The sequence below is a fragment of the Melospiza georgiana genome, chromosome 31 (assembly GCF_028018845.1).
Source record: "Melospiza georgiana isolate bMelGeo1 chromosome 31, bMelGeo1.pri, whole genome shotgun sequence".
Taxonomy (NCBI): Eukaryota; Metazoa; Chordata; class Aves; order Passeriformes; family Passerellidae; genus Melospiza; species Melospiza georgiana.
In genome coordinates, this window is record NC_080460.1 from 3,757,988 (window position 1) to 3,785,352 (window position 27,365).

A 27,365-nucleotide genomic window follows, 5' to 3' on the forward strand; every position below is an offset into this window, starting at 1 on the left:
ACGGGGATGGTTGTGGGGCACGGAGAAACACGGGGATGGTTGTGGGGCAGAGAGGAATGAGTGGATGTGGGGCTGTGGGGCATCAAGGAATGGGTGGATGTGGGGTTCTCGGGCAGAGAAGAGGACAGGGAAACACATGGGATGTGGGAAAAGGTGGGCCAGGAGGTGGAAATGTGGGCGATGGCAGGGCACAGAGCCACGTGGGGCTCTGTGTGCACAGCGTGGGGAGCATGTGGGTCAGGGGGTGGCATGGAAATGTGGGTCACCACACCTCACAGAGCCACGTGGCGCTGTGCAGAGTGGGGACACGTGGTGGGGCAAATCCTGCAGGTCCACAAAACGCCAAGAGACCCCCAGGGCCATCAGGGTTGGGGTTAGTAGTGGGAACTTCCCACTGGGATCTCTGCCCTTATCTCCAGTCCTGCACCCCCCAAATCCCCCCCAGCCCTCCCTGCAGTTTTGGAGGCTCCAGCCCCATCCAGGGGGGATCTCCAGGGCCCCACCTGGGTCATCTTCTCGCGGTTGGCCTTGGGGTTGAGGGGAGCCTCGGTGAGCAGCGTGGGGTGCTCCTCGGGGGCCACGCGCAGCTCGTTGTAGAAGGAGTGGTGCCAGATCTGAGCGGGGCACAGCAGAACCGGGGGGGCGTCACCCCACACCGAGGCAGGGCCGACCCCTCTCCCCGCCCCTCCAGGGCCTCACCTTCTCCATGTCATCCCAGTTGGTGATGATGCCGTGCTCGATGGGGTACTTGAGCGTGAGGATGCCCCTCTTGCTCTGCGCCTCGTCGCCCACGTAGCTGTCCTTCTGCCCCATGCCCACCATGACGCCCTAGCGGGGACAGAGGCCTCGTCAGCCGGGCTGCGCTGCCCAGCCGGGGCTGGGGGCTCCCCCGGGTACCCACCTGGTGCCGGGGCCGGCCCACGATGGAGGGGAAGACGGCGCGGGGGGCATCGTCGCCGGCGAAGCCGGCCTTGCAGAGCCCGGAGCCGTTGTCGCACACCAGGGCCGTGGTTTCCTCGTCGCACATGGTGGGGTGGCGGCGCTCGGTGCTGGGGGGACCTGGGGGAAAAGCTGCCCGGGGGGGAAAGGGGGGTTACGCACAGGGTGGGATGGGCTCATCCCGCGCTGCCACCGCCGGGGATTCGGGCTCGGAGCTGTCGGAGTCCTCGGGGAGGGGCAGCCCCGTAAATCCTCCCTGGGTGATGCTGGCTCCCCGTGGGTGCTGCTCCCACGCTGGTGCTGCTGCTCCGTCCTTCTGCAGGCTCTCCGTGGCCAAAATTGGTGCCAAAGCTTCCCCTGGGTGCTGCCGTGCCCGGTTGGTGCGCCCCAAAGCGGGCAGGGGGTGCCAGGTGATGCCTGGCAGGGGTGCCAGGTGGTGCCCTCTCCTCATCCGCTTCAGCCTCAGCAGCGTTTTGCTGCTCTGACCTCGCATCCGCCCCCCAAAAATGGGGGGAAAACAATTGCCCTTCCCAAGGGGTGCCCCCTGTGCCAGGGGATGAGCTCCCCAATCCAGAGGGAAATGGGCAAAAATCTTGCAGGAACCCAAAAAGCAAAAGAAAAACCCCAAATCGTGGAGAAAGCAAAAGAAAAACCCCAAATCACGGAGAAAGCAAAAGAAAAACCCTAAATCACAGAGATAGCAAAAGAAAAAAACCCCAAATCACGGAGATTTCTGCGAGAGCAGCACCTGCCTTGGCCGCAGCCCAGCTCTCAGCACCTCCACCGCGGGGTCGTGCCGAGGTTGGCACCCCCTCCGTGCCAGGCGAACTCAGCTGGTGCCACCCCAGAAACCCCGATAAACCCCCTGAGGTGTTTTCCGTGTCCTGCGAGGAAGAAGGAAGGGCAGCAGGGCAGGGCAGTACTCACCACGGAGGCGAGAGCTCCTTTCCTCTGGGACCGAGCCCCGGCGCCCCGGGTATAAATACCGGCGAGCCCGAGGAACCTCAGAGGCGGATCCGCTCTAAACAAAGACCCTAAATAGGCTCAGTGATGGTGTGCCGGCCATATGGCCATATAAGGTGTTTTATTTCATTAAATTGACCTCGGGCCGGCGGTGGGACCCGGCGCGGTTAATTATTGTAGGGAAATGTATGGCAGGGATGCTTGGGAGCACCAGCCCCGCCGGGACCCGTTCCTTTTATGCTGCGCTGCGATAAACAAGTGAGACTCAAGTCCTTATAAGCGACGGGCCGGGAGAAGGAGCCGGGAGCGGCTCCAGGTGCCGGGGGGCGCTGGGGGCGCGGGCGGGGGGCGGCTCTGGGGGCGCTGCCCGGGGACACCCCCGGGCCCGCCGGGGACCGCAGCTGCCGGAGCCGCCCCGGCTCCTCCCGGCCCCGCTTCCCCACCGCCGCTCCCGGGATGCCTTTTCTCTCTCTCCGCCCCCATTTTTGGGCTTTTGCTGTCCCAAAGCCCCAAATCCCCGGCCTGAGCCGGCCCGGGGGCTGTGGGTCCAAGTGCCAAGCGCGGTTCGGATCCCTCCCGGTGGATTCTGGATCGGGATCGGCTCAGAGCCCCCCAGGGACACGGTGGGAGCTGTCCCCGAGCCCGGGGCCACCCCCAGCCCTGGCAGAGCCCAACCAGAGGCTCCCGAGTCCCGGCTGCCTTTTTAAGGACAACGGGCCCTGAGCAGAGATGGCCCCGGGTCACCCCCCGAGCCAGCCAGGGCTCCAGGGAAACTGAGGCACGGCGGGCCCGGGGTGATCCCCAGCTGTGCCCGGGGCAGGGACATCCCAGCACAGGAGCTGCCACCAGGGCAAGGGACACAAAGTCCTGGTGTCCCCCATGGTTCCAGAGGGAGGGAACGGGCCCTGGGTGTCACCCAAGGGGCAGGACAGGGCCATGGTGTCCTGTCACCACTGCCAGCCCATCCACAGCCCCAGGGATGGCTCTGTCCCCTCTGTGCTGTCACCCCAAGGGGCAGGACAGGGACACAGTGTCCCCACCATTACCAGTCTATTCACAGCCCCAATGTCCCCAGGGATGGCTCTGTCCCCTCTGAGCTGTCACCCTCCAAGAGCAGGACAGGGACACAGTGTCCCCATCACTGCCAGTCCATTCACAGCCCCAATGTCCCCAGGGATGGCTCTGTCCCCTCTGAGCTGTCACCCTCCAAGAGCAGGACAGGGACACAGTGTCCCCATCACTGCCAGTCCATTCACAGCCACAGTGTCCCCCAAGGATGGCTCTGTCCCCTCTGTGCTGTCACCCCAAGGGGCAGGACAGTGTCCCCATCACTGCCAGCCCATCCACAGCCCCAGGGATGGCCCTGTCCCATCTGGGCTGTCACCTCCAAGAGCAGGACAGGGACACAGGGACATCACTGCCAGCCCATCCACAGCCCCAGGGATGGCTCCGTTCCCTTTGTGCTGTCACCCATGGGGCAGGACAGTGTCCCCATCACTGCCAGCCCATCCACAGCCCCAGGGATGGCTCCGTTCCCTTTGTGCTGTCACCCATGGGGCAGGACAGTGTCCCCATCACTGCCAGCCCATCCAGCAATGCTGAATTCCTGAACATCCCCGAGCCCGGGGGCATCCTCGAACATCCCCGAGCATCCCGGGCCGGCCGCGGGCCCGGCGGCAGCGCAGCCCCGAGCGGAGCCGGGCGCAGCCTAAAAAGGAAAGGTTTGGCCCCCGCAGCCAATCCCGCGGGCCCGGGATGCTCGCAGGAACGCCCGGCATCCCCCGGAACGGGACAGGCACCGGCCCCGGCCCCGGCCCCGCTCCTGCCCGAAGCCCCGGGACCGGCACCGCCCGCGGGGGATGCTCGGGGCTGGAGGCTCGGGGGATGCTCGGGGCTGGAGGCTCGGGGGATGCTGCTGGGGAAGGGAAAAGGGTGGAAAGAGAGATCTGGATGCGCTCCCCGTGCTGAGGTGCAGATAAACATCGCCCATCGCTCCCTGCCCGCGGGATCCCCCAGAACTCACGGCCAATAAATCACTCCTGGCTTATCGTCGGCATGAGCTCCTCCCAAACCAATCCCAGCCCGAGTTTGGGTGGGTTAAGGTGTGGCAGCCACATCTGGCACAGCTGGAGAGCCCGGCTGGGCAGCAGGGCCTGGATAGTGGCATTCACTGACACACAGAGTGAGGATTGAGGGAGCTGGGGTGAGAAAACGGGGTGGAAATGGGAGAATTCAGGGAGCAGGGCTGGGAGCTCAGTGGCAGCAGGAACTCCCAACTCCAACCTATGAAGGTTCACCGGCCCCTGGGACAGCACGAAAGTGGTGAACATGACACCAGCTGACACCTGAGAGCTGCAGGGCTGTGGAGCTGGGATAAATCCCCACGGACCTGAAGGAATTGCTGCTTTCCAGAACGCCATTTTGCACTCTGTGTCCCCACACTGCTGCTCCGGGGGAGCCCTCGGAGCTGTGGGATGCACACCGCGGAATCTGCACCCCCTCCCGGCACGGCTTCAATTAATCAGGCCTGGAGAAGCGTTCCCAGAGATGCCCCGAAGGCTCCTCCCTCCCTCCCTCCCGGGCCAGGCTGCTCCCAAAAGGGGCTGGGGAGAAGCTGCAGCGGCGCTGGCACGCACGGGCGGCACAGCCAAAGGAGAGGAGAGGAGAGCAAAGGATCCCCCCGGGGCAGAGCCCAGCCCAGCGAGAGCTCCGGGAACAGGAGGGGGAAATCCCGCCCGGATAATCCCGTCCGTGTGTGCCCCACACAAACGTCTGCATGGCAGGTGGGAGGGGGGCTCCAGCCCCTTCCCCATGTGCTGAACATCCCATCCCATCATCCCATTATCCCATGGATCCCATTATCCCATCCCATCCCATTATCCCATCCTATCCCATGGATCCCATTATCCCATCCCATGGATCCCATCCCATTATCCCATCCCATTATCCCATCCCATCCCATTATCCCATCCCATCCCATTATCCCATCCCATCCCATTATCCCATCCCATTATCCCATCCCATTATCCCATCAATCCCATCCCATCCCATCCCATCCCATCCCATCCCATCCCATCCCATCCCATCCCATCCCATCCCATCCCATCCCATCCCATCCCATCCCATCCCATCCTGCTGGAATGGATGTTCCACGCCTGGAACAGCTGCCTGCCACCTTGGAATGATTCCCTCCCTCTCTGCCATCCTGGAATGATTCCCTCCCCCTGGGAGCAGGGAAGTGGCCAAAGCTGCTGGAAATCCCATCTTGGTAAAAGCTGCTGGAATCCCATCCTGGAGTGGGATGGGAGCAGTAAAAGCTGCTGGAATCCCACCCTGGGGTGGGATGGGAGCAGTAAAAGCTGCTGGAATCCCATCCTGGAGTGGGATTGGAGTGGTAAAAGCTGCTGGAATCCCATCCTGGAGTGGTGGTGGCAGCCAGACCGAGCTCCTCCACGGTAACACCAGGCCAGGAAAAGGGATGAGTGCCCAGACACCCCCAAACACTGCTGGGGTGCAAAGCAGGGGAAACCCAGGGATTTCCAGCCCTGAGATGCTGCCAGAGGGATCCCAAAGGACCCCCCAGGCCCTCTCCCCTCCCCAGACAGACAGACACACAGGTACCCACAGCAGCCCTGAACTGGTGAGGGGCTCAGAAGGGTCAGCAAGGTTTGGGTTTGAACCATGGGAAAGGTTTATCTGCTCCAGCAGCCCAGAATGGGGACAGAACAGGGCAGGGTTAAAGTGGGCAAGTCCCAAAAGCACTTGGAGAGGTTTCCACACCTCAGGGCTGCAGCAGGTCCCAAAGAACCTCCCCAGGAGGCCGTGGGGTAGAGTTAAACAACTGCTTTAGTGTTGGCTTCTGTCTCTGGGCTCCCAGCTGGCCTCTGCCCACGCCTGGAGCAGGCACTGAGGGTGCAGGGCCTCCAGGGGAGGCAGGGAGGGATCACAGCACGGTGGGGAGGAATCATCTGCTACAGGAGAGGAAGAGTCCCTGGCAGGGCCTGAGGGGAGGGGGTGGCTCCTGAGAGGGCACAAGGCAGGAGGGTCATCGGAGATCCAGCAGCACCACGTCCCTCTCCACCACGGACACGTGGCTGCACGTCTGCAAGAGAGGACAGGGGGGGACAGGGGTCACTGGGGTGTTCCCAACTCCAGAACAGCCCCTGGACAAGAGGGGACAAGAGGGGACAGGGGTTACTCAGGTGTTCCCATCTCCTGACACAGCCTGTGCTGACCCACAACAGCCCTTGGATCCAGTTCTTGCACCACCCCACCTGCTGGCCCTGCCTGGAGGCACCCAGGGATCCTGGCAGGCCCCAGACACAAATCCCCCACCCCAAAGAGCCCTGGCCCTGCTCCTGCAGCCCTGCAGCACCTCCTGCAGCTCCTCTCTGGGCACTGCAGAGCAGCCCCTGCTGCCAGGCTGAGCCTCCCAGCAGCTCTGGTGTACCCCAGCACAGCCAGCCCTCCCCAGAGCCCCCAGGCACTCACTGTGAACAGAGGGGGATCTTTGGGGTGTGGGTGGAAGCCCTGCTGCCTGCAGGATGAGATCTCCTCCAGGCCGTGCTCCGTCAGCCTGAAGAACCCTGTCCTGCAGCAGGAACAGCAGCTCTGCAACTGCAGCCCCTGCATGCCCACTCCTTTCCATCCCATGCATCCCATCCCATGGATCCCATCCCATTATCCCATCCTATCCCATCCCATGGATCCCATCCCATCCCATCCCATCCCATCCCATCCCATCCCATCCCATCCCATCCCTTTCCATCCCATGGATTCCATCCCATGGATCCCATCCCATCCCATCCCATCCCTTTTCATGGATCCCATCCCATGGATCCCATCCCATCCCATCCCATCCCATGGATCCCATCCCATCCCATCCCATCCCATCCCATCCCATCCCATCCCATGGATCCCATCCCATCCCATCCCATCCCATGGATCCCATCCTATCCCATCCCATGGATCCCATCCCTTTTCATGGATCCCATCCCATCCTATGGATCCCATCCCTTTCCATCCCATGGATCCCATCCCATGGATCCCATCCCATCCCATGGATCCCATCCTATCCCATCCCATGGATCCCATCCCATGCATCCCATCCCTTTTCATGGATCCCATCCCATGGATCCCATCCTATCCCATCCCATGGATCCCATCCCATGGATCCCATCCCTTTTCATGGATCCCATCCCATCCCATCCTATCCCATCCCATGGATCCCATCCCATGGATCCCATCCCTTTTCATGGATCCCATCCCATCCCATTCCATCCCTTTCCATCCCATGGATCCCAGCCCACACCCACCCCTGGCAGCCCAGACTCACTCCTGGTACTTGGGGGAGCACACGATGGCGATGGACTCGGGCAGCATCATCTGGTAGGAGCAGTGTGTGTGCAGGTCCACGCTGGACAGGAAGGCTGTCTGCGTGGGGTGGGTCTGCAGGGCACAGGGCACAGCCCTCAGAGGCTGGCACAGCCCTCAGAGGCTGGCACAGCCCTGGGCAGCAGCACTGCCCTGCCCTGAGCAGCTGCTGCTCTCCAGACTGCCCAGCCTGGCCTGGCAGGGATCCCAGTGGGCACAGCCAGGGAGGAGCCTGCAGCTGGCACAGCTCTCAGGGCTGGCAGTGTGTCTGTCTGTCCCTCCAGGAGAGCAGCTGGGGTGTCCCCACACAGCCGCCAGGGCTCACTCAGCTGGAGGAAACGTCAGCTTTGTGTCTGAGATGGCACTTCCAGAGAATCCCAGAGTGGGCTGGGCTGGAGGGAGCTCAAAGCCCACCCAGGGCCACCCCTGCCACGTGGGGACACCTGGCACTGTCCCAGGGGGCTCCACAGGCTGGTCTTGGGCACTGCCAGGGCTGCTGTGGGCACCTCTGCCAGGGCTCCCCACCCTCACAGAAGTTTCTTTCCAGTATCTCATCTAAACCTTTCCTCCTTCCTCACAGGGAAGAATTACTTAGTATTTCATCTAAACATTTCCTTCTTCCTCACAGGGAAGAGTTTCCCCAATATCTCATTAAACCTTCCCTCCTTCCTCAAAAGAAGAGTTTCTTCTCATTATCTCACCTAAACATTTCCTCCTTCCTCACAGAAGAGTTTTTTTCCCCAGTATCTCATCTTTTCCTCCCTCCTCACAGAGAAGAATTTCTTCTCATTATCTCATCTAAACCTTTCCTCCTTCCTCACAGGGAAGAATTCCTTCTCAATATCTCATCTAAACCTGTCCTCCTTACTCAAAGAAGAGTTTCTTCCCCAATATCTCATCTCTTTCCTCCTTCCTCACAGGGAAGAGTTTCTTCACAGTATCTCATATAAACCTTCCTTCTTTTCTCAATGGGAAGAATTTCCCCAGAATCTCATTAAAATTTTCCTCCTTCCTCACAGGGAAATTTCTTCTCAGTATCTCATCTCAACCTGTCCTCCTTCCTCACAGGGAAGAGTTGCCTCCCAGTATCTCATCTAAACCTTTTCTCCTTCCTCAAAGAAGAGTTTTTCCCCCAATATGTCATCTAAATATTTCCTCCTTCCACACATGGAAGAGTTTCCTCCCAAATATCTCATCTAAACCTTTCCTCCGTCCTCAAGAGTTTCTTCCCAATATCTCATCTAAACCTTTCCTCCCTCCTCACAGGGATGAGTTTCTTCTCATTATCTCATCTAAACCTTTCCTCCTTCCCTTCCACAGGGTTTGATGCTTTAGGAAGGCACCCAAGCCTTACCCAGCCTGGATTTCCCCAGCAGAGCAGCGAACGAGGCTGCACCAGACGGAAGCAGAGGCTGCTGCCCACTCCCTGCCACCCCCTCGTGGCCCAGCATCCCTTCCCCTGGGTGCAGGGAGGGCCAGGGCCAGCAGACTCACGTGGATCCAGCCCAGGGTGACGAGGCCATGCTGGTCCTGGATGACAAAGAGCTCCTCCTCGCTCTGCGTGGTGCACGAGTCGGGGCCGCCCAGCTGCTTGGGCACGATGACGTGCGTGACGGTGAACTCGTTCCTCATCTGCAAGGCAGGGCCACCACGGGCACTGTGACACCCAGGTGACAGCCCAGGGCCCTCCCGAGCCTTGGGACAAGCCCAGGGATGGTGGCTTTCTCTTTGAGTTAGGTGTTATGGGCTTTTAGGGAACTCATTCCACCCGAGGTAGCTCAGCTACTCTGAACGCCATCAGGTTGGCAGGGTGGCTCCTGAGGTAGTGTTGGAAACAGAAAAAGTTCCAATAAAAGGCAAAATAACAAAGTTCTTACAGAGAAAAATGGAGCTAAGGGTAAGAGGTTTTTGCTCCTGCTAAAACACCCCACAAAAGGGATTATTTCCTTTGTTCTCCTCTTTTTCTAGTGAATTACCCAGGCCAGACCTCTCGGCCTCTGCCCAGCTGGGCAGCCCCAAGTTTAAAGTGAAGTCTCAAAGGTCTTAGGAGGTGTCTTTTTTACCAAATTGAGGAGAAAGAAAGGCAAAAAACCCAGAAGTTTAAGGAGACAAAGAGTAATTTGGTTACTCCATCAACAGAAGGCAAAGTCCTACACATGGATGCATCCAGCACCCATCTGCAGGTGCAGCTCAGAGGAGTTGCAGGATTTTTCCAAAGGAGTTTCAGGATTTTTCCAAAGGAGTTCTAGAATTTTTTCAAAGGAGTTCCAGGATTTTTTCCCAAGGAATTCCAGGATTTTTTCCAAAGGAGTTCCAGGATTTTTTCCAAAGGAGTTCCAGGATTTTTTCCCTGTTTCATTCTCCCTGCTGTGCAGCAGAGCACCCCCAGGAGCTCAGAGAAGCCCTGGACACCCCCAGACCCAGCTCTGCACTCCCAAGGGGACAACGCCTCATCCCTGAAGCATCCCCAGGGTCTGGAAGCAGCTGGGCTGCAGGAAGTTGCTCCATCAAAACAATTTCAATTCAAAGCAAACTTCTGGGAGCGGCTCAGGGCAGAGCTGCCAAAAGCTGGGCACGCAAAGGCTGGGGGGGAACAAAGCCTGAGGGCCAGCAGCTGGGACACCCAAAGGACAAGGAATGCCACCAGGAATGTCACCAGTGGGACAGAGGAGCTGAATGGGGGCTCAGGGTGGGGAAACCTAGCCCAAAAATGAGGAAAGGGAGAGGCACATCATTCCTAACACATAATTCCTTCACATGGAGGCCTGACACCTCACTGAAGAATCCAAAATCAAAAATCAGGCTCCTTGAGCTGTGGCACCGTGACAAACAGCCCCTTGTGGCACTTCTGGACAAGGAATGCCACCAATAGGGCAGAAGAAGCTGAATGGGAACTCAGGGTGGGGAATCCTAACCCAAAAATGAGGAAAGGGAGAGGCACATCATCCCCTAACACTGACATGGAAGCCTGACACCCCACTGAAACATCCAGGCTCCTTGAGCTGTGGCACTGTGACAAACAGCCCCTGTGGCACTTTTGGACAAGGAATGGCACCAGGAATGCCACCAGTGGGACAGAGGAGCTGGATGGGGGCTCAGGGTGGGGAAACCTAACCCAAAAATGAGGAAAGGGAGAGGCACATCACCCCAAACACTCACATGGAGGCCCGACACCCCACTCAAGAATCCAAAACCAAAAATGAGGCTCCTTGAGCTGTGGCACCGTGACAAACAGCCCCTGTGGCACTTTTGGGGTGCCCGTGGGGCTGCTTTGGGGGGGCTGTGTCCTTACCAGCTTCCCACAGAGGATCCCACAGGTCTCCACGCCCCGCACCGTGTTGGCATCAGCCAGCTGCAGGAACTTGTGGCACAGCTCCCTGGGGACAATGACCTGGCGGAGCACGTCCACTCCTGCACCTGGGGAGGGCAGGAGCACAGTGAGCACGGGCAGGGAGGGCCCTGGGGGCAGGGTCTGAGGGGGTGACACCGGGAAAATCCACCCGGGGAGGTGAATTGTGCAAACTCCTCAGGGAATCGTGCCACTGAGACACCCACACCTCACCCAGAGCGGGGAAAGGGACACGGAGAGGGGAAGGGTCCTCTGGCAGGGGGTCAGAAGGAGAGTTTGGTTACTGGAAATGAAAGCACACACCCTCAGGGGGTGTTATTTAAAGCAGGATGTGCCAGGATCAGCGGATGTGTCAGAATCAGGGTTTTGGAAGCACGTTTAGTGGGGTTTGGTCAGGAGGAGGCTTCAGGCAGGAGCTGAACCCCAATCCCCAGCAGGTTTTGGGATCAAGGAAAGGCAGACAGGCTGGAAGAGCAGGGAGGACAACACTCAGTGACCCAGGAGAGCAGAGCCCCAGGATCAGGAGATTCCAAGAGCTTCCCAGAGAAGCTGAGGGGAACCCACAGAGGTTCCCCAGAGAAGCTGGAAGAGCCCCCAGAGGCTCTCCAGAGAAGCTGGCCGTGTGTGCCCCAGCCCAGCAGGGAGAAGGGCTGCTCCAGGAGGTACTAACTGTTCTCTGTGCTCCCCAAAGCACTGGGCTTCAGAGATCTGTCCACAACAGGAGGTTTGCAGGGCACAGTCCCCGCTGACGGGCTCGCTGGGTGAACTGGAGAGGCTGGAACCTTTGGGGTTACATCTGTTGGGGGCTTCTCCACGCCAGGGATGAGGGGTCCATCCACAGCCTGTGGCTCTGGCTTCCCAAACTCCTGCACGATCCTCAGGCGCTCCTTCTCCAGCTCCTGCTGCCGGATCATCTCCTCGAAGGCGTGGAACTGCTCCTGCTCCGCCTGCTGCTGCTTCATCAGGGCCACACGAGTCCTCTCCTCCTCCAGCTGCTGCTGCAAGGCCACAGCGGGTGCAAATTACTCCTGCTGCTGCACGAGGAACAAGCCCAGGGAGGGGGACACCGGCCCAGGGCAGACCCCCAGCCATTCCCAGGGTATTCCTAAAGGACGCCAGCAAACCAGAAAATTTCCTTGTGGAATTGTGTGCAAGGAGATCTCAGCTTGCAGGGCACAGATCCAGAGCCAGCTGCACCAAGGGCAGGAAAAACCACAGCTTTACCCTCCCTTTTCCAGGGAGTTACAGTCCCAGGCTGATTTCCCTCCATGCTCCAGAGTCCAGAGCCAAACTGACTGCAGAGGTGACTGTGACTGCTTTGCCCACACAGATCCCGGGGTTGTGATGGAATTTTACAACCCCTGCACCTTTCCCATTTTAAATTGAATTTTTGCTTCTATTTTTTCATCACGTGGTGTTTTCCTTCCGTGGGGCAGAGAGAACACACCAAGCACACAGCCCAGGCTGGCTGGGGGTGCACAGAGAGCAGAGCCAGGGCACAGATCCTGGGGTTGTGGTGGAATTACAACCCTTACACCTTTCCCATTTTAAATTTAATTTTTGCTTCTATTTTTTCTGTTTTCCTTTTGTGGGGCAGAGAGAACACACCAAGCCCACAGCCCAGGCTGGCTGGGGGTGCACGGGGAGCACAGCCAGGGCCACCAGCTGTGACAGAGCCACCTGCAGTGACATTGGGGCCACCCAGCCTGGACACTGCCCAGCCCCCAGGGAGCCCTGCAAGGCTGAGGGGCTGCAGGGGAGCAGAGCCTGCAGCCTGTGCTGTCACTCACCTCCTGCTCCTTGTACTTAGCATAGTCCTGGGCGTACCTCTTTAGCAGCTCCTCCTTCAGCTCTTCGGCCTTGGGAAAGGCCACTTCCTTCAGTTGCTGGGGGAGGAAACTCAGCATCAGCCTGGGGGCAGCCCCAAGGCAAGGGGCAACAAACCCTGAGCAGCTGGGGAGCCCAAAAAGCAGCACCAAGATCACTGAGCTCACTGGGGCAGTGCTGAGTGCTGTCCTTTCCTCTCCTGTCAGCGCTGAGCAGAGGCTGGGAGGAACCCCCAAGGATTCCCTTGGAGCAAAGAAAGCCACCAGCCACCACTGCTGGTCTTTGAGAAGCGGGGAGTTGAACAGGGAAGGAAGGACACCCCAGCTGCACACCACACTGCAAGTGTAACGGGGTGAGAACCCCCAAAGTGTAACTCTGGAGTTGTTCAGGTTGGAAACACCTCCGAGATCATTGAGTCCAACCACTCCCCCAGCTGTCCACCACTAATCCATGTCCCCGGGTGTCTTGGAACACTTTCAGGGATGGTGGAAGCCACTGCCAGGACTGGACACTGCTTTTGGGGAGGAAATTCTCCCAATATCCAACTTAAACCTCTCCTGGTGCAACATGAGGCTGCTTCCCCTCATCCTGTCCCTGTCCCCTGGGAGCAGAGCCTGACCAGGAGCTGTGCAGAGCCAGAAGGTCCCCCCAGATCCCCCTTTTCCCCCTCTGAGCCCATCCCAGCCCCCTCAGCTCCCCCTGGGCTCCAGCCCCTTGCCCATCTCTGGGCACGCTCCAGCCCCACAATGGATCCCACGGAGCGAGGGGCCCAGAACTGAACTGCTGAGGGCTCAGCACTGCCTGGCCACGCCAAGGCTCCTCCATTTGTGTGGATCACTGATCCAGAGGCAGGGAAGCCCCAGGCATGACCCTGAGCACGGCCCCACTCACTTTGACCGTCTCCCTCTTCTCAGGGATGACGGCGGTTTTGTAATCGCGGTGCTGCGGCAGCTTCTCGATGAAGAGCCTGGAAAAGGGGACAGAAGCCACAGGTCAGGACACTCTGGGGGGCTCTGGGGCACCCCTGTGCTCCCTCGGGCTGCCTGCAGGAAGGCCCCACCCCACAGCAGCCCCTGGAGCCCTGCATGGCACCCAGAGCTCACTCAGTCCCAAGGGAGAGCCCCACACAGGTTCTCCCTGCAGCTGGGCGAACATTTCTGTGGGGAAGGGAACCACCAATGCATCTCCTTGGAAAGGAACCATCAATACATTTCTGTGGGGAAGGGAACCACCAATACATCTCCTTGGAAAGGAACCACCAATACATCTCCTTGGAAAGGAACCATCAATACATTTCTGTTGGGAAGGGAACCACCAATACATCTCCTTGGAAAGGAACCATAAATACATCTCCTTGGAAAGGAACCATAAACACATTTCTGTTGGGAAGGGAACCACCAATGCATCTCCTTGGAAAGGAACCATAAATACATCTCCTTGGAAAGGAACCATAAATACATCTCCTTGGAAAGGAACCATAAACACATTTCTGTTGGGAAGGGAACCACCAATGCATCTCCTTGGAAAGGAACCATAAATACATTTCTGTTGGGAAGGGAACCATCAATGCATCTCCTTGGAAAGGAACCATAAATACATTTTTTTTTTTTTTTGAAGGGAACCATCAATAACCTGCTGTGAGCACCAAGGGCGCCTCAGGGAGGAGCTCCCACACCTGGCAGTGTCCCTGGATCCCACCTGGGCTGACTCAGAGCTCTCTGTCCTCCTGCGAGGAGGGGAAATCAGCTCAGAGCCGGGCAGGGAGAACCTCAGGGGAGCAGAAAGCAAATCCCCACCAGCCCCAGCTGCTGCTGCAGGAGCCTTTGGAGCCTGAGCTCCCCAGGTATTCCAGGGAGAATGCTGGGCTGGCTCTGGGAGGGAAATAAAAACTGAGCTCAGCATCCTCCCACACTCAGCATCTCCCGTCCCAGGGTGATCCCAGCCCTGTCCAGGGACACCTCCGGGGATCCAGGGGCTCCCTGCTCTTCTCCCAGCAAAGAATTTAATTTTAAAATCCAGTTTAAAGCTCTGTTCTTCCTCTGTGTTACCCTGGGAAAAGAGGGGGGAAAGGGGGGGGAAAGGGAGGGAAAAAGGGAGGGAAAAAGGGAGGGAAAAAGGGAGGGAAAAAGGGAGGGAAAAAGGGAGGGAAAAAGGGAGGGAAAAAGGGAGGGAAAAAGGGAGGGAAAAAGGGAGGGAAAAAGGGAGGGAAAAAGGGAGGGAAAAAGAGGAAAAGGGAAAAAAGGAAAAGAGGAAAAGGGGAAAAGCAAAAAGGGGAAATGGAAAAAGGGGAAAAGGAAAAAGGGGAAAAAGCAAAAAGGGGAAAAGGGAAAAGGGGAAAAGGGGAAAAATGGAAAAGACAGTGCCACAGAGAGCAGAACAAAGCAAGCAGAGCCAAGCAGGAGCGCTCAGGAGGCACAGAAACCCTGCCAACACTGTGTGTGTGTGTGCAGCAAACAAAGGCAGCTGCCCCAAGCCCCCCAGCACTCTGTGCCCCCCTGGATGCCCCTGGGGAGGCTGCAGCACCAGCAGGGCACAGCTGGAGCCCTGCAGAGGCCGTGGCTGCCCCCCAGAACCCCAAAGGCAGCTGGGTGTGAGGCAGGGCACGGCGCTGGGGAGACACAGCAGCGCCCCGAGCCCCGCCGGCAGCCCGGGATCCAATGGAAGGGATTCATTAAAGGGATTAATTAGGCAGGATTAAGAGCAGATGCTGGCTGGGAAAAGCAGCAGAGCCAGCTGGGTTTGCACAAGCCAGGAAGGAGGAACGACGTGGGCAGGACGAGGAGGAGGAGGAGGAGGAGAGGAGGGCTCAGGCAGGCAGGGGAAGGGCTGGAACAGCTCCTGGCTCCCATGGACAGCCCTGCTGCCTCCTCCTGCTCTCTGATCACAATGTTTGAGGATCAGAGTGTAGAAAAACCCAAACCCAGAGCTTCGGCTGGAAGGAATGACAGTGGCATTCAGCTCCTATCTCTGGGCAGGAACTCACACTGGCCAGCATTTCAGAAATAAGGTTTTCCCTGGTGGAAAAGGATTCCAGCCAGGCTGGAAATGCCAGCAGAATCCTCTGAAAGCAGCCGGGGACACAAGCCAGCCCCTCTGGCTGCCGCAGTGACCCAGCCTGCAGCTCCTTTGTTTAGTTAAAACGTTTCTCCTCCTGTCTCAGGGGCCTGGAACCCTTGCCAAGGCTCTGCTGGGAACCTTTCCCAAAGGTTTTACACTGCCCAGCTCCCTGAGCAGCCTCCTGGCCTCGCCACCATGCCCATAAAAGCTCAGCAAGGGCGAGGCAGGGAGCAAAGCTAATCACAGAAAAATGTGCTGGGTGTGAGGGGCAGCAGCCCTGCACAGGGGGCAGGCAGGGAAGGTGCCCACGGAGGTGCCAACGCTGTCTGGGCACAGGGGGCACAGCACAGAGCACAGCAGGGCACAGCAGGAGGGGCAGATTTGGGGAAACCCTACAGCAACAGGCACTGCCACGTTGGGATCAGAGATTTTATCCTTTTAAACACCCACAGCTGTGCTTGAGGGGGCAGGGAGTTCCTGCTTGGGGATCAGGGACTATCTGAGGATTTATTTCTTTTACTCCTTTTAGTTTTATTTATTTTTACACCTAAGGGAGCAAAACACCCCACACTCCTCAGGGAGCAGAGTACCCAAAACCCCTGAGGAACAGATCCCTGAGGGGCAGACCCCAGACTCATGGGGCTCCCTGAGCCCTCACAGCCACCCCAAACCCCTCAGGAGCTGTGGCACTGCCAGCACATCCCCTGAGAAGCAGAGCACCCCAAACTCCTCAGGGAGCAGAGCACCCCAAACCAAACCCCCAAGGGGCAGAACACCCCAAACTCCTCAGGGAGCAGAGCACCCCAAACCCCCGAGGGGCAGAACACCCCAAATTCCTGAGGGGCAGAACACCCCAAACCCCTCAGGGAGCAGAACACCCCAAACTCCTCAGGGAGCAGAACACCCCAAACCCCTCAGGGAGCAGAACACCCCAAACCCCTGAGGGGCAGACCCCAGACCCGTGGGTCTCCCCCACCTCCTCAAGCCCTCACAACCACCCCAAAGCCCTGAGGAGCAGAACACCCCAAAGCCCACCCCAGTTTGGCACCTCAAACCCCTGAGGAGCAGATCCCTGAGCAGCAGACCCCAGACCCATGGTCTTCCCCCCATTCCCCATGCCCCCCTGGCCGTGCCCACCCCCCTGGCACCATTCCTTACGTGATGTACTTGTGGTAGAGGATGAAGGCGTGCTCCAGGCTGCCCTCCTGGCAGTGCCCCCCATTCCCCATGCCCCCCATGCCCCCTGGCACGGTTCCTTACGTGATGTACTTGTGGTAGAGGATGAATGCGTGCTCCAGGTTGCCCTCCTGGCAGTGCCCCCCATTCCCCATGGGTCTGTCCCCATTCCCCATGCCCCCCATGCCCCCTGGCAGGGTTCCTTACGTGATGTACTTGTGGTAGAGGATGAAGGCGTGCTCCAGGTTGCCCTCCTGGCAGTGCCCCCCATTCCCCATGCCCCCTGGCAGGGTTCCTTACGTGATGTACTTGTGGTAGAGGATGAAGGCGTGCTCCAGGTTGCCCTCCTGGCAGTACACCGTGGCCATGCGCAGCATCTCCACGCCCGAGCGGAAGTAGCGGCGCGGGGGCACGTCGGGGCTCACCTGCACCAGGCTGCCCGCCCGCACCAGCCGCCGCACCCGCTCCTCGGGCGCCAGGCTGGCACTGCCCGACGGGCCGGGCATGGCTGCGGCACGGCGCGCGGCTGGAGAGAGGGAGAGAGGGGTTAGAGCGTGGGGAACCGGGTCGCTGACCCACAGGAATCAGGGAATCGGGGAGTCACAGAAATCACTGAATCTGGGAATCGGAGTCACAGAAATCACTGGATCACAGAATTGGGCACTCAGGGAATCAGGGAATCACGAATAACGAAATGAGAGACATCAGGGAATCACCAATATCACTGAATCAAGGAACCATGGAATCACTGAAATCAGGGAATCACTGGATCACAGAAATCACTGAAACAGGGAACCAGGGAATCCCAGAATCAGGGAATCACAGGGCTCCAGGATCCTCCCAGACCCATCCTGACCCAACAGGCTCCATCCCAGACCCATCCTGACCCAACAGGATCCTCCCAGACCCATCCTGACCCAACAGGATCCTCCCAGACCCATCCAGACCCAACAGGCTCCATCCCAGACCCATCCTGACCCAACAGGCTCCATCCCAGACCCATCCTGACCCAACAGGCTCCATCCCAGACCCATCCCTGACCCAACAGGATCCTCCCAAACCCATCCTGACCCAACAGGCTCCATCCCAAATCCAACAGGATCCTCCCAAACCCATCCCAGACCCAACAGGCTCCATCCCAAACCCAACCTGACCCAACAGGCTCCATCCCAAATCCTCTCCCCACAACGGGAGCCCCAAAACGAATCCCCCCATCCTGAGCAGAAACCTCCCCCAGCCCCAAGCAGGTCTCAGCAGTTCCCACCAGCCATGGCGGTTACAAATTAATTTAGGCTGGAAATTAATTTAGGATTTACGACAGGAACCTAAAGCGAAGGTTCCCACAGCCAGGGTCCCCCCACCATGGGATCCTCCATCCTAAAGTGACCATCCCACGGCCGGAACGCTCCGGGCCGGGCTCCCCTGCTCAAGGGAAGGTTCCAGTCCCCCTGCTCAAGGGAAGGTTCCATCCCCCCTGTCCGGCCGCCATACCGGACCCGCCGGCCGGAGCCCTCCTGCTCTCGGGGCAGCTCGGGGCTCCCCAGCACCGCGGTCCCGGCCCCTCACGCCGCCCCCGGTGCCCAGCGGGACCCCGAGCAGCGGCCGGGCCTCCCCGTCCCGCAGGGCCCTCCCGGCTCGGCCCGGCCCGGCCCTGACCTGGCGCGGGCGGCCGCCGTTCCCCCTCAGCACTTCCGGGTTCTTCCCCACCTGCCGCAGCCTCGCTCTCGGCAGCCAATCAGAAGCCGCCTCAACATCCGGGTACGCGGGGCACCACACCTACTTCCGCCCGGTTGCGAAGCTGCTTCCGCCCCACGTCGCGCGTGGTGACGTCACAGAGGTAGCTCTTAAAGGGGCACCGCCCCTGGAAAAGCCGCGCTCCGCCCGACCCAAACCCGGCCGCTCTCACCCCAAAACCGCGCCCGACCCCCCCTCACGGGAAATCACTGCTCCGCAGCCAGGCTGGAGTTTGCACAGCGTGGAAATTTACTTTAGCAAAAGTAAAAATCTTATACTCTGGTAAAAAATGTTGCCGATTTACCCACTATAGCAAAACTGGGTAAAAAAGAGAATAAAAATCAGAGTTTTCATGGTCAGTCCCGTTCCTTGCCCTGAGGAAACCAACAAAATCCCGTTTTGTTGAAGGCCCAGGGGCACCTGAGGAAGTTCCTTTAGGATCATTCCAGAATATCATGGAATGATCATGGAGCACTCACAGCACCGACGAAAAATTCCTGTAAAAACACCGGAGAGCTGTGAGAAAAACCAGATCAAAAACCAGCCTTGATTGTTTGAAAAGTGCTGCCTGGCAGCTCCTGCTGCTCCTGCAGGGCTCTCCTGGTGGAAAAGCACCAGAGCTGTGGGCAGTGAGAGAAACCAGGTTAAAAACGAGATTAAAACGAGATTAAAACGAGATTAAAATGAGATTAAAATGAGATTAAAGCAGCCCCGGAGGGCTCTCCTGGTGGGGCTGTGTCAGGACAGGTCCTGCTGGTGACACAGCTCCTGCTGCTGCTGCTTCTTTTTCTTCTTGGGGGGTGGGGACAGGCAGCAGTTCCTGGGGGGCTCAGGGCAGGGCAGCTCCAGGGCCTCCTGCTCCTGATTATTGTGGTCCAAAAAGTTCTGTCCCAGAGAATTCTGCTCCAGAGAATTCTGTCCCAGGGAATTCTGTCCCAGAGAATTCTGCTCCAGAGAATTCTGCTTCTTCTGCTCCTGCTGATTCTGTTTCCTCTGCTGTCTCTTGTCCAGCTTTTTCTGCTTCCTCTGCTCCTGGTGCTCCATCTCCAGATCATTCTGCTCCAGATGTTTCTGTTTCTTCTCTTTCCTCTGCTCCTGATGTTTCAGCTTCTTCTGCTTCTTCTGCTCGAGATGCTCCTGCTCCTGGAGCTCCAGATTTTTCTGCTTCCTCTGCTCCTGATGCTCCATCTCCAGATGATTCTGTTCCTGATGTTTCTGCTTTTTTTGCTTCCTCTGCTCCAGGTGATTCTGCTCCTTCTGCTTCCTTTTCTCCTGATGCTCCATCTCCTGATGTTCCAGTTTTTTCTGCTTCCTCTGCTCCTGATGTTCCATCTCCAGATGTTCCAGCTTTTCCTGCTTCTTCAGCTCTAGATGCTCCACCTCCAGATGATTCTGCTCCTGACATTCCAGTTTTTTCTGCTTCCTCTGCTCCTGATGCTCCATCTCCAGACGATTCTGCTCCTGATGTTTCAGCTTTTTTTTCTTCCTCTGCTCCTGATTCTGCTCCTTCTGTTTCCTCTGCTCCTGATGCTCCATCTCCAGATGTTTCAGCTTCTTCTGCTTCCTCTGCTCATGATGCTCCTGCTCCAGATTCTGTTCCAGATGCTTCTGCTTTTTCTGCTTCCTTCTCTCCTGATGCTCCATCTCCAGATGATTCTGCTCCTGATGTTCCAGTTTGTTCTGCTTCCTCTGTTCCAGATGATTCTGCTCCTGATGTTCCCTCTGCTCCTGATGCTCCATTTCCAGATGTTCCTGCTCCACATGATTCTGTTCCTGCTGTTTCTGCTTCTTTTGCTTCTGATGTCCCAGCTCCAGGTGTTTCAGCTTCTTCTGCTTCCTTTGTTCCAGATGATTCTGCTCCCTCTGCTCCTGATGCTCCATTTCCAGATTATTCTGTTCCAGATTCTTCTGCTTTTTCTGCTCCTGATGCTCCATTTCCAGATGTTCCAGCTCCAGATGATTCTGCTTTTTCTGCTTCCTCTGCTCCAGGTGATTCTGCTCCTGATGTTTCAGCTTTTTCTGCTTCCTCTCCTCCACATGTTCCACCTCCACATGTTCCATCTCCAGATCCTCCCTTTTTTTCTGCTTCCTCTGCTCCAGCTTTTTCTGCTTCCTCTGCTCCTGATGCTCCATCTCCAGGTGGTTCTCCTCCTGATGTTTCAGCTTTTTCTGCTTCCTCTGCTCCTGATGATTCTGCTTCCTTTCCTCCAATTGTTCTGCCTGCAGATGCTCCAGCTTTTTCTGTTTCCTCTCTTCCTGATGCTCCATTTCCAGATGATTCTGCTTTTTCTGTTTCCTCTCTTCCTGATGCTCCATCTCCAGATGATTCTGCTTTTTCTGTTTCCTCTCTTCCTGATGCTCCATCTCCAGATGATTCTGCTTTTTCTGTTTCCTCTCTTCCTGATGTTCTCTCTCCTGATGATTCTGCTTTTTCTGCTTCCTCTGCTCCAGATTTTTCTGCTCCTCCTGCCTCTGCCTGGCACTGCTGCTGCTCCTGCAGGGAAACTGGGGATCAGCACCCCAAAAAGGGCTGGGGGAGCACCCAGAGCCTTTCCTGCAGCCTGAACTCCCAGAGAGGCTCACTCCTCATTTCTGACAGGATTTCCATCAGGAATTTTCAATCTCCATCAGGAATATTTTTCAATTTCCATCAGGGAATTTTTTCCCAATTTCCATCAGGAATTTTCTCCAATTTCCACCAGAAATTTTTCTCAATTTCCATCAGGAACTGGGGCAGAGGGGAAGGAGCCCCAGCTGTGCCCAAAGCTGTCCTGGAGATGCTCTGTGACAAGAGCTCTCCCTGCTGCCATTCTGGCTCTGAACAACTTCCAGAAATGGTTTTTTCTGGGGCTGTGCCAAAGGGAGGGAGCAGGGGAAGGGGCAAACACCTACCTGGGCACTGCCAGGGAGGGCTGGGGGTGCTTCTGGGCCTTTGCTGGGGCACTGCTCTCCTTGCTCACACCTGAGCCCAGATCCCTCAGCTCACAGCTGCTTTGGAAAGAGAACCCCAGATGTTTGCACTGGGAAATGGAGTTTTTCACCCACTGAGGGATCCCACCAGGTCACCACACCCTGAAAGGGGCCTGGGGGGGTTTTCCATCCAGCTCCAGCCCCACAGTGGGGTTGGAAAGGACCCTAAATCCCACCCAGGGACACCTTTCCCTGCATTCCTCCCCAGAGCCCCCTGCCCTCTGGGGGTGCCTGAGCCAGGCTCACCTCGGGGCTCTCCTCTGCAGGTCCTGGATGTAGTTGGGTCTCTCCATGGGGTGCCCTCGGGACGTGTTGAACACTGGGGACACACAGAGTTACCCCAGAGCAGCTGAAACCATCCCAAACTCTACTCTGCACTTCCTTTTTAGCTAACTAAAACAAAAAAAAAAAGTTCCCTGAACTATAATTTTTCCTTTTATCTTTTAACTGTTCAAATCTACTCTAAACTAAAAACCCAAAAACCACCAGAGCCTAAAACACTGCATTCCAACACCAAAAAAAAACTAATAAAAAAGTAAGCAAACCAAACTACAATCCACCAAAAAAATCTAAATTTAATTTAATTTAGTTTATCTAATTTTAATTTAAATCTAATTTTAATTTAATTTCTCCTGAAAACAACAAAAGGTTTTATTAACATTATTCATTTTTCGTACCTATAAACACATTGTTAAATAAACTATTTTTCCCATTTTTCTCAAAAATAAATGTTTTCCCAAATAAAAACAAAAGCCACTCAAAGCTACTTTTTAAAAAATCTCCCAAGATTTGCCCTTCCCTCCCTGAACATCCCCATCCCAGCAGTTTGCTCACATTCTATGGCAGCATTGGGCTCCATGCCTTCAACCTCAATCAGGTACCTGAAAGAGCAGCAGAACATCTCTAATTGAACAATTAATTATGAAAACACTGATGGGCTGGTGGTGATTCAAACAGATAAAAAAGCTCTGGGGAGTTTTAAACTTTTTGTTTATGGAGAATCAGCATTTAATGCTGAGTTTTGGGATGGAAAAGATGCCCCCCCACCCTGTGAATCCTTGCAAGTTTGGGGTCACGGAAATTATTCCAGTCTGGATTCCTGCTGAAGTGGCACCAGGGGAGGTGAACTGGGCAAGGAGAACTCCCCTGGCACTGCCACCAGGAGAAGGGACCTGGCAGTGCCCCCAGCACTCACCTGCAGACCAGGTAGCCAGTCCTGTTCAGGCCGTGTGTGCAGTGCACCCCGATGAGTTTGTCTGCAACACACACAGGGCACCCTGAGCTGCTTCCCCTCCCAGGGTTCCAAACGGCCCCAGAATGAGCCCAAACATCCCCAGAATGAGCCCAAACATCCCCAGAATGAGCCCAAACATCCCCAGAATGAGCACAAACGGCCCCAGTGTCCCAAATGCCCCCAGAATGAGCCCAAACATCCCCAGAATGAGCCCAAACATCCCCAGAATGAGCCCAAACGGCCCCAGAATGAGCCCAAATGGCCCCAGAACAAGCCCAAACATCCCCAGAATGAGCCCAAACGGCCCCAGAATGAGCCCAAACATGCCCAGAATGAGCCCAAACGGCCCCAGAATGAGCCCAAACATGCCCAGAATGAGCCCAAACATGCCCAGAATGAGGCCAAACATGCCCAGAATGAGCCCAAACGGCCCCAGAATGAGCCCAAACGGCCCCAGAAGGAGCCCAAACATGCCCAGAATGAGCCCACCTGCCCCAAACCCCCCCAGTGAATACCCACACTCATCACGTGCTCAGCTCTAATTAGCACTCAGCTCATTAACTCTGGCTGCTCAATCCCCATGAAGGCTCCCATCCCAGAACCCTGCAGTGTTTGGGGTGGGAGGGACCTCAGAGCCCACCCGGGTGAGCTCTGCCTCCACCCCTGGCCCAGATTTCAGAATTGCTGCCCCAGGAAATCCCATTGCTGGCATTTCTGGCCACGGCCAGGCCCAGGGCAGGGCAAGGGCAGGCTCACCGTTGTCCCTGTTGGCCATCAGGAACCTCCTCACCAGGTTCCTGAACCTGTGGAAGCTTTTCCTGTTGGGGATCTCGTGGCCCCTGGTCAGGATCTTGCAGTAGCGCATGGCGCGGGGCAGATCCTGGGGGAGAATCAGGAATTGCCAGGAGAAAAAGCACAAAAATTCTCATTAATTACACAATCACGGGTAATAAACGATGAGTTTTCCTCACACAAAAATTCTTATTAATTACACAATCACGGGTAATAAATGATGGGTTTTCCTCACACAAAAATTCTTATTAATTACACAATCACAGGTAATAAACAATGAGTTTTCCTCACACAAGAATTCTTATTAATTGCACAATCACGGGTAATAAACGATGAGTTTTCCTCACACAAAAATTCTTATTAATTACACAATCACGGGTAATAAATGATGGGTTTTCCTCACACAAGAATTCTTATTAATTGCACAATCACGGGTAATAAACGATGGGTTTTCCTCACACAAAAATTCGTGTTAATTACGCGACCACAAGTAATAGACCAGAAAAAAAAATAAATCTTATTAATTACACAATCACGGGTAATAAATCAGAAAAAAAACCCCCAGTTTTCCTCACTCAAAAGTCCTTATTAATTAAAGAATCACAGGTAATAAACTAGAAAAATATGAGTTTTCCTCGTACAGAAATTCTGATTAATTAAAGAATCACAGGTAGTAAAGCAGAGAAGAAAAGGGTTTTCCTCACACAAAAATTCTTATTAATTAAAGAATCATGGATAATAAACCAGAAAAAGATGAGTTTTCCTCACATAAGAATTCTTATTATTTAAAGAATGACAGGTAAAAAAGCAGAAAAAACCCCAGTTCTCCTCACACAAAAATTCTCATTAATTACACAATCACAGGTAATAAGAGATGAGTTTTCCTCACATAAAAATTCTTATTAATTAAAGAATCATAGACAAAGAAAAAAAGAAAAAAAAGGGTTTTTCTCACACAAAAATTCTCATTAATTACAGAATCACAGGCAATAAAAGATGAGTTTTTCTCACACAAAAATTCTTATTAATTAAAGAGTCACAGGTAATAAGCCAGAAAATAACCCAGTTTTCCTCACAGAAAAATTCTCATTAATTACAGAATCACAGGCAATAAAAGATGAGCTTTTCTCACACAAAAATTCTTATTAATTAAAGAATCACAGATAAAAAAAAAAAGAAAAAAAAGGGTTTTTCTCACACAAAAATTCTCATTAATTACAGAATCACAGGCAATAAAAGATGAGTTTTTCTCACACAAAAATTCTTATTAATTAAAGAGTCACAGGTAATAAGCCAGAAAATAACCCAGTTTTCCTCACAGAAAAATTCTCATTAATTACAGAATCACAGGCAATAAAAGATGAGTTTTTCTCACATAAGAATTCTGATTAATTAAAGAATCACAGGTAGTAAAGCAGAGAAAAAAAAGGGTTTTCCTCACACAAAAATTCTCATTAATTACAGAATCACAGGCAATAAAAGATGAGTTTCTCTCACACAAAAATACTTATTAATTAAAGAGTCACGGGTAAAAATCCAGAAAATAACCCAGTTTTCCTCACACAAAAATTCTCATTAATTACAGAATCACAGGTAATAAAAGATGAGTTTTTCTCACACAAAAATATTTATTAATTAAAGAGTCACAGGTAAAAAGTCAGAAAATAACCCAGTTTTCTGTAATTAATGAGAATTTTTGTGTGAGGAATCACAGGTAATAAAAATGAGTTCTCCTCACACAAAAAATTCTTATTAATTACACGTAATTCTTATTAATTACAAGTAATAAACCAAAAAAAAAACCCCAGTTTTCCTCACAGGAAAATCCTCATGAATTAGAAAAGCTCAGGTAATAAAATACCCGGGGGTTGGAGAATGGGTCAGGACCAGGGGTTGGAGAATGGATCAGGACCAGGGGTTGGAGAATGGACCAGGACCATCCCCCTGCTCCCCCTCAGCCCCTGGCAGGGCCCTGCAGCCCCCCAGCCCCCCCAGGTGCAGTTTTTGGGGTGAATCCCCCCTCTGGGCACTCACCTGCCTGCTGTAGTAGCGCGTGGTGTAGGTGAGGTCGATGATCAGCCCCAGCTCCTCCTGCCTCTCCTGCACCTTCCTGAGGAGGTCCCGGGGGGAAAACCTCTGCTCTGGCAGCAGGTTCTGCTCGAAGCTCTGCAGGAAACCAGGGTTCAAGGCAGGGAATTGTGTTTTAAAGAGGTTAAAGGTGTTTTACAGCAGTTACTAAAATCTAGGGGTGGGGAGAAGCTCCTGGCTTTGGAGTGTGCTGGAGATCACGCACAACAACTCAGGAAAAAAAAAAAAAAAGAGAAAATGACAGTTTGGTCACTGAATTCTGGGCTGGTTTGGGTGAAAATTAAAACTGTCGTTTTCGTTTTCACATTAAAATCATCCAGTTTAGTTCTCACATTGAAATTATCCAGCTTAATTTTCACATTAAAATCACCCAGTGTCCATCCTGGAGCTATTTCCTCTCCTCCTGCCCTTCCCAGAATGAAATCACTCCTGCTGTCCAGCCTGGAGATGATTTTTCTTTTCCCGTCCCCGTTCCAAACCTCCCTGACCTTCCTAGGAAAAAAAATCCCTCCTGGTCTCCATCCCGAGGCTGATTTTTCTCCTCCTGTTGCTGTTCCAGCCCTCCCTGCTTTTCCTAGGATGAAATTCCCCCTGGTCTCCATCCTGGAGCTGATTTTTGTCCTCCTGTCCCCGTCCCCCCGAGCACAGCCCAGCTGCTGCCCCCCTCCCAAACCCAGCTCTGCGTTTTGGGGTCAGCAATTCCCCCAAGGAACCCCCCCCAGAGCCCCAAAGTGCCCCCCCAAAGCTCCCCTCACCTTCCTCAGGGGCACCTTGAAGGCCACGAAGCGCGTGCCGGCCATCCTGCGGCCCAGGGGGCTGTACTGGGTCCACCTGAGCCATTTGGGGAGGGGGTCACACGGGGCAGGGACCCCCAGGGCCGGGAACCCCGAATTCAGCAGCACTGAGAGCCCTCAGGGAAACCCCCCCTCCCCACGGCCAGGGACCCCCGAGCCATGGGCGGCCAAAACTCCCTGTCCTAGCGACCTCCAGATTGTCCTGGGGACCTCTCAAACTCTGCCCGGCCCAGGGACCCCCAAATTCCCCCCAGTCCTGAGGACCCTCAAGCCCACCCCGGCCTGGGAACCCTCAAACCTTTCCCGGGCCCGGAATTCCGAAATTTCCCCTCAAACCTCACCGAGCCTGGGACCCCCAAATGCCCCCTCAAACCTCTCCTGGGCTTGGAATTCCCAAATTCCCCCCTCAATCTCCACAGGGCCTGGAATAACTCCCAAATCCCCCTCAAACCTTCCCCAGACCCCCAAATCCTCCCTGGCTCAGGGACCTTCAACTCCCACCCTGGTCAGAGATCCTGAAGCGTCCCCAGGCCCGGGGACCCTCCCAGGCTGTGTCCCCACAGAGCCTGTATCCCCCCACACCCCGTATCCCCATAGCCCGTATCCCCACAGCCCTCACACCCGGTATCCCTCACACCCGGTATCCCTCACACCCGGTATCCCCACAGCCCTCACACTCTGTATCCCCTCACACCCGTATCTCCATAGCCCTCACACCCGGTATGCCCTCACACCCTCTGGCCCCACAGACTCCACAGCCCTCACACTCTGTGTCCCCACAGCCCCTGCGGCCCCAGAGCCCCGGTATCCCCTCAGCCCCGGTGTCCCCTGCCCCTCAGAGCCCCTCAGAGCCCCTCAGAGCCCCTCAGAGCCCGGGCCGCGCTCACCGCTCCGGGACGCGGCAGGAACCCCTGCCGGCCATGATGGCGACGCCACTGCGCCCGCGCGTGACGTCATTTTCGCGTCCGGCGCCTGACGTCACTTACGCGCCCGCCGCACGTGCGCGCGGCGCCGCACTGGCCGCGCCCACCGCTGGGAGCCACGCCTCCCGCCCGGCGCGCTGGGGCTC

At 55.7% G+C, this 27,365-nt stretch overlaps 3 protein-coding genes across 4 annotated transcripts in view; all 3 read right to left on the reverse strand.

Moving 5' to 3' along the window:
• ACTG2 (actin gamma 2, smooth muscle) overlaps nt 1–2,228 on the reverse strand; it is a 4,433-nt gene extending 2,205 nt beyond the window's left edge. Inside the window, exons 1-4 of the mRNA XM_058042337.1 lie at nt 1,867–2,228; nt 902–1,071; nt 700–828; nt 504–614 (exon numbers count right to left, since the gene is read on the reverse strand). Coding sequence (XP_057898320.1) covers nt 504–614; nt 700–828; nt 902–1,027 — 366 coding nt within the window. The 5' untranslated portion in view covers nt 1,028–1,071; nt 1,867–2,228. The remainder of the gene's footprint in view (nt 1–503; nt 615–699; nt 829–901; nt 1,072–1,866) is intronic.
• Nucleotides 2,229–5,575: 3,347 nt separating this feature from the next.
• Nucleotides 5,576–18,438, reverse strand: STAMBP (STAM binding protein). The gene is made up of 10 exons (XM_058042324.1): nt 18,392–18,438; nt 16,985–17,254; nt 13,343–13,418; nt 12,415–12,510; nt 11,295–11,622; nt 10,568–10,692; nt 8,770–8,907; nt 7,238–7,350; nt 6,394–6,493; nt 5,576–6,004 (listed from the first exon to the last, which is right to left on the reverse strand). The coding sequence occupies exons 1-10, from the start codon at nt 18,436–18,438 to the stop codon at nt 5,948–5,950; spliced, it is 1,350 nt and encodes a 449-aa protein (XP_057898307.1). The 3' UTR covers nt 5,576–5,947.
• Nucleotides 18,439–18,644: 206 nt separating this feature from the next.
• On the reverse strand, nt 18,645–27,229 carry DUSP11 (dual specificity phosphatase 11). Of its 2 annotated transcripts, none has more exons than XM_058042441.1 (9): nt 27,184–27,229; nt 26,258–26,333; nt 25,449–25,580; nt 23,379–23,502; nt 22,584–22,644; nt 22,223–22,269; nt 21,635–21,707; nt 21,311–21,406; nt 18,645–20,912 (listed from the first exon to the last, which is right to left on the reverse strand). In XM_058042441.1, exons 1-9 carry the CDS (start codon nt 27,216–27,218, stop codon nt 19,157–19,159), a joined length of 2,400 nt encoding a protein of 799 aa, XP_057898424.1. In that variant the 5' UTR covers nt 27,219–27,229; the 3' UTR covers nt 18,645–19,156. The 2 variants fall into 2 exon arrangements, with proteins under 2 accessions (XP_057898424.1, XP_057898423.1); XM_058042440.1 differs by having other exon boundaries at nt 21,311–21,409.
• Nucleotides 27,230–27,365: the final 136 nt, after the last annotated feature.

Coding starts and splice junctions, on each gene's coding strand:
- STAMBP (XM_058042324.1), bottom strand. CDS start 18,438: ATGTTGAGGCGGCTTCTGATTGGCTGCCGAGAGCGAGGCTGCGGCAG. Junction 17,255..18,391: donor CGAGAGCGAGGCTGCGGCAG/GTGGGGAAGAAC, acceptor CCTGTGGGTCAG/CGACCCGGTTCCCCACGCTC. Junction 12,511..13,342: donor AGAAGAGGGAGACGGTCAAA/GTGAGTGGGGCC, acceptor TTCCTCCCCCAG/CAACTGAAGGAAGTGGCCTT.
- DUSP11 (XM_058042440.1), bottom strand. CDS start 27,218: ATGGCCGGCAGGGGTTCCTGCCGCGTCCCGGAGCG. Junction 25,581..26,257: donor TCAAGGTGCCCCTGAGGAAG/GTGAGGGGAGCT, acceptor GGTTTCCTGCAG/AGCTTCGAGCAGAACCTGCT. Junction 23,503..25,448: donor CGCGCTACTACAGCAGGCAG/GTGAGTGCCCAG, acceptor ATTCTCCCCCAG/GATCTGCCCCGCGCCATGCG.